The sequence below is a fragment of the Corapipo altera genome, unplaced genomic scaffold (genome assembly GCF_003945725.1).
Source record: "Corapipo altera isolate COAL_440 unplaced genomic scaffold, ASM394572v1 51, whole genome shotgun sequence".
In the NCBI taxonomy this organism is placed as follows: domain Eukaryota; kingdom Metazoa; phylum Chordata; class Aves; order Passeriformes; family Pipridae; genus Corapipo; species Corapipo altera.
This window is the reverse complement of record NW_020884892.1, coordinates 9,602,095-9,614,721: the sequence shown is the minus strand read 5'-3', so window position 1 is coordinate 9,614,721 and position 12,627 is coordinate 9,602,095. Positions and strand designations below refer to the sequence as shown.

The window sequence follows — 12,627 nt, the reverse complement described above, 5'->3', positions numbered from 1 at the left end:
CATCAAAATTATTTATCACTAAAAGAAAACAGCCATAATTTTAAGGGCAAAGCAGGCCAGTAGGATGAACAATATATATCTTTATGTCATTCTCTGTCTTGTGAAGCATTTATAGACAGATAAAAAATGGTATTAATTTGATTTGTCAAAACTTCAAATTTACTTTTTTGAGAGGAAAGTTGTCCCGTTACATAGCAATGCAATGGGGATTCACCTGCATAAACTTGTTGGTATTTCTTTTCATGTAAAATCCCAGCTAGCTATAGGTTACCTAGTCTGTCCCTGGACAAGATTGAGTTATAGGTCTGTGCCTACAACTGCAGAAATCTCTTGAGATAATTGCTGACTCAACCAGGATTTTCCTGTTACTTAAGTCTGTGATTCAAACCCAACTCAGATGAAATAGCAGAGAGCACCCAACAAGCACACAGCAAGCCGGGAAGAATCACGGCTCCATGCCAGGAAGATTTCAACACTGGACACAAGAAAAGACACTTTTGATGTTTGTGATAAAGTTTAGGGGATTTTAATTGCAGACAACAAAGTGTGTTGGCTAAATGCCCCAATTTTCCAAAGATCTCATCATTTATACTCATTCTGCAGGCTTTTCCTTGTTTTCTTTATTACTTTCAAGCAAGTCTGCAAGAACTGAAAGCATGTCTGGAAAATGGGACCAAAAAGATTTGTATCCCAACACTGTATCTTATTTATTAGGAGAAACTCCAGAGGAATGGTTATATTTAATATTCATTTCTATACCTCCACAGTATTAAGGAGACCTGTGACTGCTGATGAGCTCTTAATGCCTGGAGCCCCATATGTGAGAAAAACTTTCACGGTATGTCTCCAGTATTTTTCTTTATTTTCTGCATGCTGTATGCATTAGACAGTCCAAACAGACATTTTCTGATGGGATAATTAGAGCTTATTCGCATTTGCTGAGGTTTGTACTTTAAAATCCCAAACTCCGTTATCAGTACTTCCACACATTTCAGGTCTGATTCTGCACTTGTTTATCCTGTCTTTATGCCAATGTGGTACTGCTGACTTAAAAAGAGTGTAAAATTACATAAAGCCAATAACACTTGTGTAATACAAACTCATCTAGACTTTGTGTTCCTGATAATACTTTGTGCTCTGCAGGAATGGATCACCTACCCAAAACAAAGTTTTCTACCAGGGTCTTTCTACATGATGTGACAGAAATTTGACTCATATACCCTTTTAGAGCCTTTCTGTAAAGACATTTTTGAACTTAGTCATTGGAAGCATTTCTTTTTACAGCCTCCTAGTTCAACAAAAAAAGTTCATGAAAAGCAAGAGGAATAATTTGGGTAGAGTCTTTCTCATGAGTGACATAGCAGCATGTAAGCAATGTCCTCCACTATGTGTTTGAAGTACAGAGATGTTGAAATTACGTCTTGGACCGTTTATATGTTGTCCCCTTGAATTTCATGGAGCTGCCTGAAAGTTATCATGTGCTTCTCTTGTCTTTCCAGATCGTCGGGGATGCGGTGGGCTGGGGCTTTGTGGTGCGGGGGAGCAAGCCCTGCCACATCCAGGCTGTGGACCCCAGTGGGCCAGCAGCTGCAGCTGGGATGAAGGTTGGTTTTCAAAGTGGAATGACTTCCCAGGGGAATTTGTTGTGCACAGTGAAGGTCTGGGCTGCCTGTACTTGGGGAGGGAGAGGTGCTTTTGTTTCCAGTGTTGAGTGCCTTTGTCTCAGTTTCAGGCATTTGTGCACAGTGAGTTCTGCTGCCTTTCAACCCATTCTGTCCTTGAGATTCTTGAAGTCTCTTTTTCACATGAAACTTATTTATCCTTTCCAAGTTTCTTTCTTGACCCTTTGTCTTTTTGGGGCAGGTTTTTTTCGGTTGGTTTTGGTGGTGGTGGTGTTTTGGTTTTTTTGGTTGATTTTTTAAATTTTATTATCATGTTTTTTCAACTCTGCACAATTTTAGCATCCCTTTTTACTTTGCCATTTATGTGGTTGCTAGTATGTAGCTTCTAGACTTCGTCTATATAAGAAGAGGCAAAGTCAGACATACCTAGTGAAAGTGAAGCAAGCATAGCCCATTGTTCACTGTACAGCAGTTAAGATTCAAGAAATTTTGGAAAGAAGGATGAATGATACTTTCACATTTCATAAAGAGTTCAAATAGTTTCATACATGATTTAAGAATCAATAAATACACATTTCATGTGAAGGCTTTTGCACTGCTAATGCCGAGCCCATTGACTTACCTGCAAGTTTGGATCACATCCTGCATATATCTGTGAATTAATCTCTGCCTTGTACAATGTGAAAAATAAAAGCAAAGCATTATATCAAGTACAGGTAAAAGCAAGAAAGGGAAACTAGCTGCTACACCTGCTCCAATATCCAGGCTGGGCCAGACAGAAAGACTAAATTATCAGTTTATGTCATGTTTTATTGTATGCCAACAACACAGATGAAAGTTTCAGGTGTATTCCACATGCATCCTAGTTTGCCACAAATTTTGTCCAGCCTTCTATTCCTCTTCCTGTCCCATCACACTCACCCCAGCTGCCTCTCACCCATATATTCACACCCAGCAAGCTGGAGGCAGCACATGCTGCCATGACTCCAGGGATGTTCATCCTGCCCACTACACAGGGCCAGACCTACTATGGCACCGTCCTTAACAAGTGCACTACAGACGTTTCTCCTCTCTAACTGCTGCTTTGTATTTTTAATGAAACTTGAAAGAACACACTGTCTTTGAAACATTTGCTTTTTTTTGAGTACGGGCAGGAAAAAGCCCTGGGACAGGGAATGGCAGCTGCAGAGCCTGTTGGTGCATGCAGCACCCAAACACATCCTGCTGGCAAACAGCTTGAATCCTGAGGGAGCTGGAATTTTTTGATACATTTCATACAATGCCTAAATATAATATATATTTACATTTTTTTATATGAAGAGTATAATTTTCAAATAGTAATCTTGCCTTAAATTTAAAGGACCTAAATTTAAAAATAATGAATTTATTCATGTGTATGTTCTAGATCCTGAATTTGGGGGGTTGGTATTTTACAGCATCTTTTGTTCTTTGAATATGGCAGCTAGCAGTAAGGTAGAACTGTTCCGAAACCTGACTTGTAAAAACAACACTGTGGTGTCATATGTGTAATCTGATGGGGTTACAGAGGTCTGCCTGAACCATTCAAGATATAAGAATGCAAAACAGTCTACTGTTTAGAGGGGAGCAAACAGTATTGTAAAACTGGGATATATTACCTTGAATATACACAAAGGACAGATCTGATTATCTTTGAAGCTGTTATCTTTATGTAAAATCGCTTTTCAGAGTAGAATCACACATAAAAATTTATGTCCATATGTTAGATGAACCTTTGTTTAGACACCAGAATTGGTGCTCCATTTTTGGAAATTCTGAATACCTTTAGCCTAGTGAAGAAATTGTGTCTTTCTTTGAAAATAATGGCTTTTGTTGAGATGTTCCCATGGCAATAAGTATGTAAATCACTGTATGTATGCAGTATCTGAAATTTTAAAAAATCTATGACACTTAATCCATCTGTTTAGAGAACTCCTCAATCTGGCAAATGTAAAGGAATCTCATGACATGCTTTAGATGACAAGTCCTTGAAATTAAACCTTCCTCTGTGTGGGAGCTGCAGGAAGGGCACTTTGAAAATAGGCTGTTGGGCACAGTAACTTCTGGTGGGCTGGTGCAAGAGGCTTTTGTCTGCAAAAAGAGTGCTACACCAAAGAAGCGCTAACAAGAAAAGTTGGCTATGATGAAAAGGGCAAGAATTTGAAGAAGAGCCAAGACTTGGCGTTGCAGTTTGTAGAAAGGTTCTTGGCAGTAGCAGCAGGGATTTTCCTCCTAAGGAGATGTATCCATTGTAGTTGTTTTTGGAAGTGTCTTTATTTGTAAAGCTTGTGATTTTGCACTTACCTCTTTTGGAGACCACTGTTTTCCTATCTTTGGATTATGCCAAACATACTGTTGAGAGAGGACTGCTGCCTACAATATCAATGTAGGAACTCACTTTGTGCGCTTAAAATTCTACCATGTATTACAGAAATCAGTAAACAGGCTCAACCTACCTGCAGGACTTTGTGGTGGTTTGCTTTCAGTTTGACCTTGGCTGTGTTCCTGGCCTGCTCCAAAGTGCTGTGAATTGGGAGTCGTAAGTGGAAATCTCAATGAGCTTGGGCCGGAACTCTGCCCACACGCAGCGGCTGCGTGGTGGTCACGGGGCTTGGCAGCCAGGAGTCACAGCACTCCACCACACACATGTACCTCAGCATGGCAGCACTGGCCACCATATCTGACATCCTCTTCTGGAGGAATTTTCAGACAATTTGTTTCTGAGAAAATCCATACAAGCATACAAGTGCTGAAAATGTGTGAGAGGGTGTTATGTTTTTTGGCTTTAGGTCCTGATACCTCTTCTGGGGCTGGTAAATAGGACTGCTGTTTGCAGTCTGAGGTTTCAGGTATGAAGCTGAGCAAATAATTCAATAAATAACTTGTTAATTAGCTTTATTAAAGTATTTTTGGCCTGGTTTGCTGAAGTGTTGAAGCTTGTGGCAGCGCTGTGAAGAGAGTGGTTGCTGTAAGCACATTAACAAGTGGAAGCTGGAGGCGACTTGGGGCTATGAAAGAAGTCAGTGTTGCAATGGTAATTCTAAGTTATTTGCAGCTCCATTTAGCTGTCTGCTGTCCTCAGCAGTGGCAGACAGAAACAGCAGGATTTTGAAGTTCTCAGGTTGCTTTAATATTCAGTATTGACTGGCTACAAAATTTGGTTCTTTGCAGATAACACTGCTTAAGATTGCCAGTTGTTTTCAGGAAAGTCTTTTTCCCTTTTTCTCAGTGTTTTATTCTGTAAGTTCATTGCTGTTTTTAAGGTGAAAGTATTCTTTGAGAAGTTATGCAATTTGACTTCAAACTAGTGACTTAAATTATGCATCACATGTTCTTATTTAGTATGACATCACCGGACAGAGTGTGACAAAATGAGCAGATCTAGCTTAGTGTGAGGCTTGTGAGAGACACAAATTAATCACTCATTTTGCTGATTATCTGTTTTCCCACTGGCTGGAGAAGTCAGTGCCCAACTCAGACCTCTGAGGAACGCTAACGAATGTCTGATTCCATAAACTGATTTTGAGCAAATTAGTATTTATAGCTGTTGTACTTAAAGTCCTTGTATCACATAAATTGCCAATGGCCACTCAAGTTTTTGTAGCCTGTTCTAGTTCTTCTTTTCAGTCATCACTGGGGAGTTTAAAGGACCGCATATAGTCACTTGCACCAACCTCTTTTGTTTAGAGCTGTGCTTGGGGACTGTGGTATGGAGCGAGGACCTTTTGACTATGGTTCTGCTCTCCTGGTCTTTAAAAGCTGGCTCAGGGAGGAGATCAGATTCATAATTTTCTGCCTGTGCCATTGTCTTCTGCATTCACAAGTGATTATTTCAGGTCCACTTTCTGAAGTGATTTCACTAGTGGAATAAGAGCCAGATCTCAAGTGTAATTGGGTTTACACTGTCTCAAGGAGTTGATTGATGTCAGTTCATCAAGGTCATCAAGCCCAGTCTCCCTGCAATCCAAGGAACACAGGTACCATCTGATTAGTCCAAAGAGTACAAGTACTGCCACAATAACTTGTAACATAAAAGATTAAAATGTATGTGTTGTAAGTGTCAAGTGGGAGGAAAACAACCCAAACCCATGCAATGTCAGAGGAATCGCCAATGTCTTAGATTCCTTGGAAGAAATTTGAACTGTGAGATTCTCATGAGGTTGAACATATTCCATGCTGCAGAGAAACACAAAACCTGTTCCATGGTCCTTGCCTGTCTGACCTCAAACACAGTGATTGCTTAACTTTTTGACAAGCAAGATAAACCAGGCTAAAAATCCTTTTAGAAAAAAATATTCCCCCAGGAAAAATATCCCATTTATGGCTGTGGCCAATTTCCAGTGTTTTATGTTATAGTGGGAAAAGTAGGGAAGCATGGATATCATAAGTGAGAAACTTCCTTGTAACTCATGCAAGCAGCTTAGTGGAAGCTTGAAGACAGGGATTTATATTGTATAAATAAGGCACAATATGCATGCCTCCATTTAACCCTCTCCATGAAGCTTATGAAAGGGAAGATACCTCTGTGTTTGGTGCTGGGCCTTTGACTCTTTGAAGCACTGGGGAGATGCTTCAATGCTGATTGAAGGAATCTGAAGGGTACTTTCACTTCTTCATGGAACTGAGCTTTAAATGAGAAGATGAAGTAGGTTTGGATAAATATTTATGCTGTGCACTAGCATGTGGTGTTGTTGAAGCAGATGCAATTCAGTCTTAGAATTCTTATCTTATACCAACATGTTACTGACTGTAGAAAAGCATAAATTACACGAGTCACCATCTGTTTTCAATTACAGCATGAAAACACTGAGACAGGTTGGGATTTTCCTTTAGCTGTGCTATCAGCTTGCTGCTGAATTTGATAATTGCATTAGAGTGAGTTCAGAGTGAGTGTATTTGGTAATGTGAACACTCAGAAAAAGTTGCTGACAAACTGCTTTTATAGTGTGTCCATAAAGAGAGAACAGCAGAGGTAAACGCATAGCACTGTGTGCGATGAATGGCACTACTGTAGGACTTCAATATAAATGTATATATAAGTTTCAAACATGTCTCTGTAAGCGACTGCCTCATTTTCTGATAGTATTTAATTATAAACTATAACATAAAGGTCCATTCTCCTCCACAGAAACATGGAAGCTTTATTCAAGCATATATCACTTTGGAAAAATCTAATTTTAAGCAATCAGATTTGGTATTTTACCATAAAATCACCTCTGGTTTTGCAAAACCAAAGAAAATTCAAAGAAATTTTAACTCTGTGTTTCACTTCATGCAGCAGTAACCAGGACCTCCTATTTCATGTCCTACTATCCATCACAGAGATTGGAGACAGCGAGCTGAGTAGGATAGCCATTAGCCTTGAACATCATTTAAGTCATTCTCAAGCAGGGTGGTTGTCACATTAGGGTGTACTAAGAGCATAGACAGATGATGAACAGTTTGGATTATTTTTTAAATTATTTATTTGATCTTGTAGAAATCTTTCAAAAAGACTCTAAAGAAAAATTTAGTTATTCACTATAGAGAAAGGAATTAAGGCAGTGAGAATTCCTAGGTGAAATATTAAACAAGTGAGTTCAACTTTTTCAGTCTAAATTTCACCTTTAACTGTGAAGCTTCCTTTTTTTTCACCTGTAAACTTACAAGACACAGGTTTAGTGAGGTTTTATTTGCTTATCCCAGACCTGAATTTCAGCCTGCAGTGCAGTATTAGGTTTCCGGTGACTCAGTGATTTTTCCTAAAGAGTCTTTTAACAGAGAGAGTTTTACTGGGCAATAAAATGACTTTTTTTTCTTTGCAACAACCGAAACTTTATGTGAATACAGAAAGTTTCATAATATCTCAGAGCTCTTTTTTCTGCATTCACAGCAGCATATTTGACTTTAGAATTGAACTTGCTTGTAGACCAGTCACCTAAAATGCTGTTGAGCAACAAGTGACCCACTATACTGGTGTCTGTACATTGGCTCCTTTTCATCAATAGCAAATACAAATCCAAAAAAATATTGCCTGTAGGTTCATAATTGGAGGTCAGTGGATTTTTAAAATTTAGTCACATTATTTTAATAAATGGTCGTTTTAAAAATTCTTTTCAAGTAAGTGGTGTTTCATGACAGAATAACCCAGATATCTGAACACCCTGCCTTTATGAAAGTGCTTTCTTGATAGTTTCTGAAGTCTTACAGCTGTAGCTATTCAGAATGAGAGACAGCAGCACTGGTTTCAGCTGCACTGTAAAACAGGGCTGTGCTTGTGTTTTGATACAACTTCCAAATTCCAGTGTGATCTATAGCCCATTGAATGGTGAGATCTGGTGCCTGCCAGAACAGCTGGGATTTTACCCATGCTCAAGCTGTTGTAGGCTATTGCAGGTCACTCCCAGGTAGTCCAGGCTCACTAAAGAGAATACTGTCATCTGAAGAACTGGCCTGCGGAATGGCTGAAATCTTAAAAGAGGTTATCCTAAGTATCTCTAAAAGAGACACACAATTAGAGGCCATTTCAGCAAAATGCTGGTATTTTGAACTGCTTTTGCTCTCAACTGAGGATGAAAAGCATTTTGTTTTATTAGGTTTAGTTGCAATATCAATTTCACTTGAAGCCTTGACGTGTTCCTCAGATGCTGTTAGGTTTACAGGATCATGGCTATCTCAGCTCTCTGCCCTAAGCACTTCAAGGATGCTGCTGCTCCCCAGCTGCTGCTCTACAGATACTTCCCCGCACTTCTCTTTCTCTTTCCTTGTTGTTGCTCAAGACGCAAAGTGGCTTCCTTTCATGATATAAGCAAGTGATTTGGGAAACATGTTGCATTAAAGCCAAGGCTCTGTTTAGCTAGCCAAACACATGGAAAAACAATTGCACTTTTGTCTGTGCAAACAGAGAGCAGCTGTTTGTCTCAAATGGCGCAGACCATTCCTGCTCATGACAGGCTGGATAACGGAGGGTGCTGAGGGTGCCCTGCATGAGTCTGTCTGGCCTTGTAACTCCCTTGTTTGGACTGTCTTAGGGACTGTTTATACCTAATATGAGCCTTGAAGGAACTACATTTAGTTAGTTTAGCATAATTATATTTGACCATGTAAGTAAACTGATATATAGTTTTTAAGTTCTTTATTCATTATGTGTGGTTTTATTTTAGCAATTCTAGTTTAGTTATAGATATATCGGGAAAAAAAAAAAGAGGACACCCAAAGGTCAACCCAAGCATAAAAAGACATTATTTCGAAGCTTAGACTCTATGTTCTTCTGACTCTGATGCAGTATTTCACCCAGAGCAATCTTTAGCCATTTGAGTTATTTAACATTTTCAGAGCTGTTCTGTGGTAGGTATCAAATTGCAGTATACAATAAAAATGCTTATAAAGTTAGACATGCAGTCACTGGTTTGCTTTCCTGATGTGGCCCAGCCTGGCTCAGCTTTACCTGTGGGTATTTCTCGCTGGGACTCACATTAAGTCAGTGATTTTATACACCAATTCCCAATTAGAGCCATGGAAAGCAGTGACCTATATTTCCCCATTCCATATTTATGGAAGGTTTGCATTTCAGGGTATTAGCTCCTTATGTTATTACTCTCCATATATCTACCCATAGTGTTAATTTACCTTCATGAGTAATTCCAGTTTGCTGTGTCAGTGTTTGTCTGACTGATCAGTTGGGGAAACTGCCACTTGCAGAGCTGAGATTCGTGTGCAGCCCAAAAGCCTCACACTCCAAAACAAGAGTTATTCTCATGGGCTCTTAGGTCGGCTCTTTTCCCCCCCTAATTTGTCCACTCTGTTTGTGGCTTTTGCACAGCAGTGGTTTTATTCTCTTCCTGGTGAAAAAGAAAGAACTTAAATTCCCATTGATTCCCATCAGTGGGAAAGGAGGGAGGGAGAGACTATCTGAACCAACAATGAGGCCCTTCTACAACTTTTTATATTATGTGACTTATTATGTTGTAAAATAAATATTAATTTATTAGATGCGTTTATTATTTTTTTGGATTATATAATTTTTAGTTTGTTGTTTAATTTCTGCTTTTTTTTCAGTTGTAGACCAATACTATAAAAAATTCAGACTCTTTTTTAAAAACAAAAGAAGTATGTAATAAGTGCACGTAACGAAAATATGTAATGAAGCCTTGCTCAGGCAAACCTTCCATAGCAGACTGCAGTCACAGACCAAGATGGAGCACAAGAATGATGCACTTATTTTTGTAATTCTGTAAATGGAGCTGGTATTCTATGCTGTGCTAGTACTCAGTTTCTAGCCCACTGATGGAACAGTGTAAAGATTGAAGAAGTTCACCCCTTTGAGAGAGAAAATCCTGTGTTTATGCAATACCTGGATACTTGCCTACTCCCACACCACCCACTCTACAGCCAATTACACTTTTGCTAGAGATATTTACAGAGCTGAACACACAGCTGTAATTTATTCTGTTCCATCCAGTTACCTCAGTTATGTAGGAAAGGCCATTGTATGATTTTTTAACCTTCCGGCGACATGCAGTAGATTGTGAATTGTGAGGTTCCAGCTTTGCTTTACTAATCCTATCAAGATTGCATGAATTCTTTAAAAAAAAAACACCCAAAGATAAAAATCTAACTGGAAACATAGCTTTTAGGACCTCTGATTTTCATCTCTTTTCCTCATTCCAATGTGACAATGTAAAGCTTTAGCAGAGTGGGAGCAAATACTTCAGTGCTGCCTGTGTTTGCTTTTATGTGGAAGGTTAGTCTTGGGTCTTGGGCTTTTCTGCGGCAGCGCATTCAGCAACTTCATGGCCTGGGCCTTTTGCTGAGCATGGAGATTCCTCTGTTTTATGGCTATGGGTGACCTATTAAAATAGAAGATACTTTGTATCAGCAAAAATGTGGATTCCATGTGTAAGTATGTAAAAGAAGCCGCTGAGCCCTGCTCCCTCTTCTCCTCCATCATAGTTCTCCTGCCCCAAATTTCTCTGTGCTTGTTCCTGCTACCATAACATCCATCTTGCCACTGATTTCACTGAGACTTTAAGTTATCTGAAAACTCAAGCTGAAGTTTACTGATCTAAGTGTAAGCTGCTGCTAGGAGGGTTGATTCTATCTTCACCTCCTTTTCATCTCCCTCTTTCCCTTTGCCTCAAACCAGATATGTATCTATTGCCTCCTTCCTCCATCCATGTCAGGCACATCAAGGAACTTATTTTGCCTGGAGACAAGTCCTTTCATTTATTTATTTTTGCTGGCACGAGATGAAAAGGGAGCAGTGCCTGGCTTTGGCGCACTGTTCCGAGCCAGCACAAAGGGACAGGAGCACCTCTTGGGACCACAGGCACTAAGTCCTGCTATTAACCTTCCTCCCCTTTGAAAGAGGTTTGGTATCCGGATCTACAGACTTCTTGGCAATTCAGACTGAGCTTTTTACTGGCGGAAAGGGTTGTGAGGTCTCAGATCAGATTACTGATCCAGCTTTTAATAAGCAAACCTTTTCTTTCCATGTTTCTTTTAAAAGTAAAATTAGTTTTTTACACCCTGAGGAGAGGGGAACCTCATTCTCTGATGTTGTCACTAAGGATTTTGTGTACAAATCCATGGTATGGTGTGTGAGGCAGAAGGTGATGATGTAGTAATTAGCTTGGAAGATTTATTGAAGGGATCTAACAACTGGCAGGGCAAACCTGCATGGTTACCAACTTGTAAATAGCTCCCTTTCTAATTGGTAACTGCAACAAACAGCATAAGTTTTTGTTCCACTGTGACAAAATAAGAGCCTTAAATGGGAGTTTTTATCTTTTCTCAATTCCTTCATATTTAAATTAGATTTTAAAAAATGACACCTTGATTTCCATCTGTTCGCTTGAGAGTGCAGTGGTGCTCGGGAGGCGGGAGTGGGAGCAATTGTTCCCGGCATCTGCAGAGGAGCAAGGGGAATGCAAGGAGGGAAGGATCCCATTGGAAGGATACCTATTCCTTTAAAACATTGGAAGCTTGGATGTCCTCTTCCTCCTTGCTGAAAGCTGGAAAGCTGTGTTTCAGATATTATGTTCTTGTAGCACCTAAGCCTGGTCCAAATTTTGCTGAAATCTGTCAGCAAGACAAGAAAAGCCAAAGCAGATATATTGCCTCTTTAAACAAGCTGTGGCAAAGATTATATTTCCTTTTTTTTTTTTGGCTTTACTTTTCCCTTCTCAGCTTCAGGAGTTCAGTAACCTTCCCAGGTGAGAGCTGTGGCCATACCACACGAACCAACCAGTAAGTTTTCCATTTTAGAACTGGTCCAGAGTTTTTAAAAATATCTATAAAGTGTGAAAAGTTTGATTTGTTTAGTATCCTGCTGAAGACATCTCCAGGTCACTAACAATTGCAAAATGTAAGTCCTCCAGCCCTGATTTCATGGGTACCCATAAGGAAGGGTTCTTACTGACAGCATGGCCTGATATTTAATATGAATCAGGTTCTCACAGGTCTCTAATGCAGATTATACGTAAGAAACAGATTGGTTTGCTAACCACATGTGGAGAACTTTCCTCTGGAAGATCACAGTGAGTTTCAGAATATCATAATGAAACAATTATAAGTTTGAGCTACTCAAACTGGCCAGCTGATCCTTGTCCCTGCAGGATTAGTAGGACATGAAAAAATCATTTATTTATAATTATTGAGGATGTCTGTAGAAAAGAAATTTAAGCAGGCTGCATCTGTAATGGATTTAGTTTTAATTTTGCATTAGCATGAAGAAAAGCAAAATATTAACGTTGGGCTATACTTCTTGAAGTAGTTAGATTGTCAATTCTGGTATGAATTTTATTCTGTAAAATTGTCAAAATACACTTTTCTTTAGACAGCTCTGAAAGAAGTTATACTTAGAAACTTTTATTTTAGTTCGCAAAGAAAATTGCTTAAGAACTTTCCAAGGTTGAAAATAACTCCTACATTTGCCTGAATTTGTCATTTCTATTTGATGCTAATAAGGTTTAAAAAAAAGACTGAAAAGAAACCCATACATTTTCCA

At 39.2% G+C, this 12,627-nt stretch overlaps 1 protein-coding gene across 1 annotated transcript in view; it reads left to right on the top strand.

Moving 5' to 3' along the window:
• DEPTOR (DEP domain containing MTOR interacting protein) overlaps window positions 1–12,627 on the top strand; it is a 74,102-nt gene that overhangs the window by 52,645 nt on the left and 8,830 nt on the right. Inside the window, exons 8-9 of the mRNA XM_027645617.1 lie at window positions 768–838; window positions 1,500–1,604. Coding sequence (XP_027501418.1) covers window positions 768–838; window positions 1,500–1,604 — 176 coding nt within the window. The remainder of the gene's footprint in view (window positions 1–767; window positions 839–1,499; window positions 1,605–12,627) is intronic.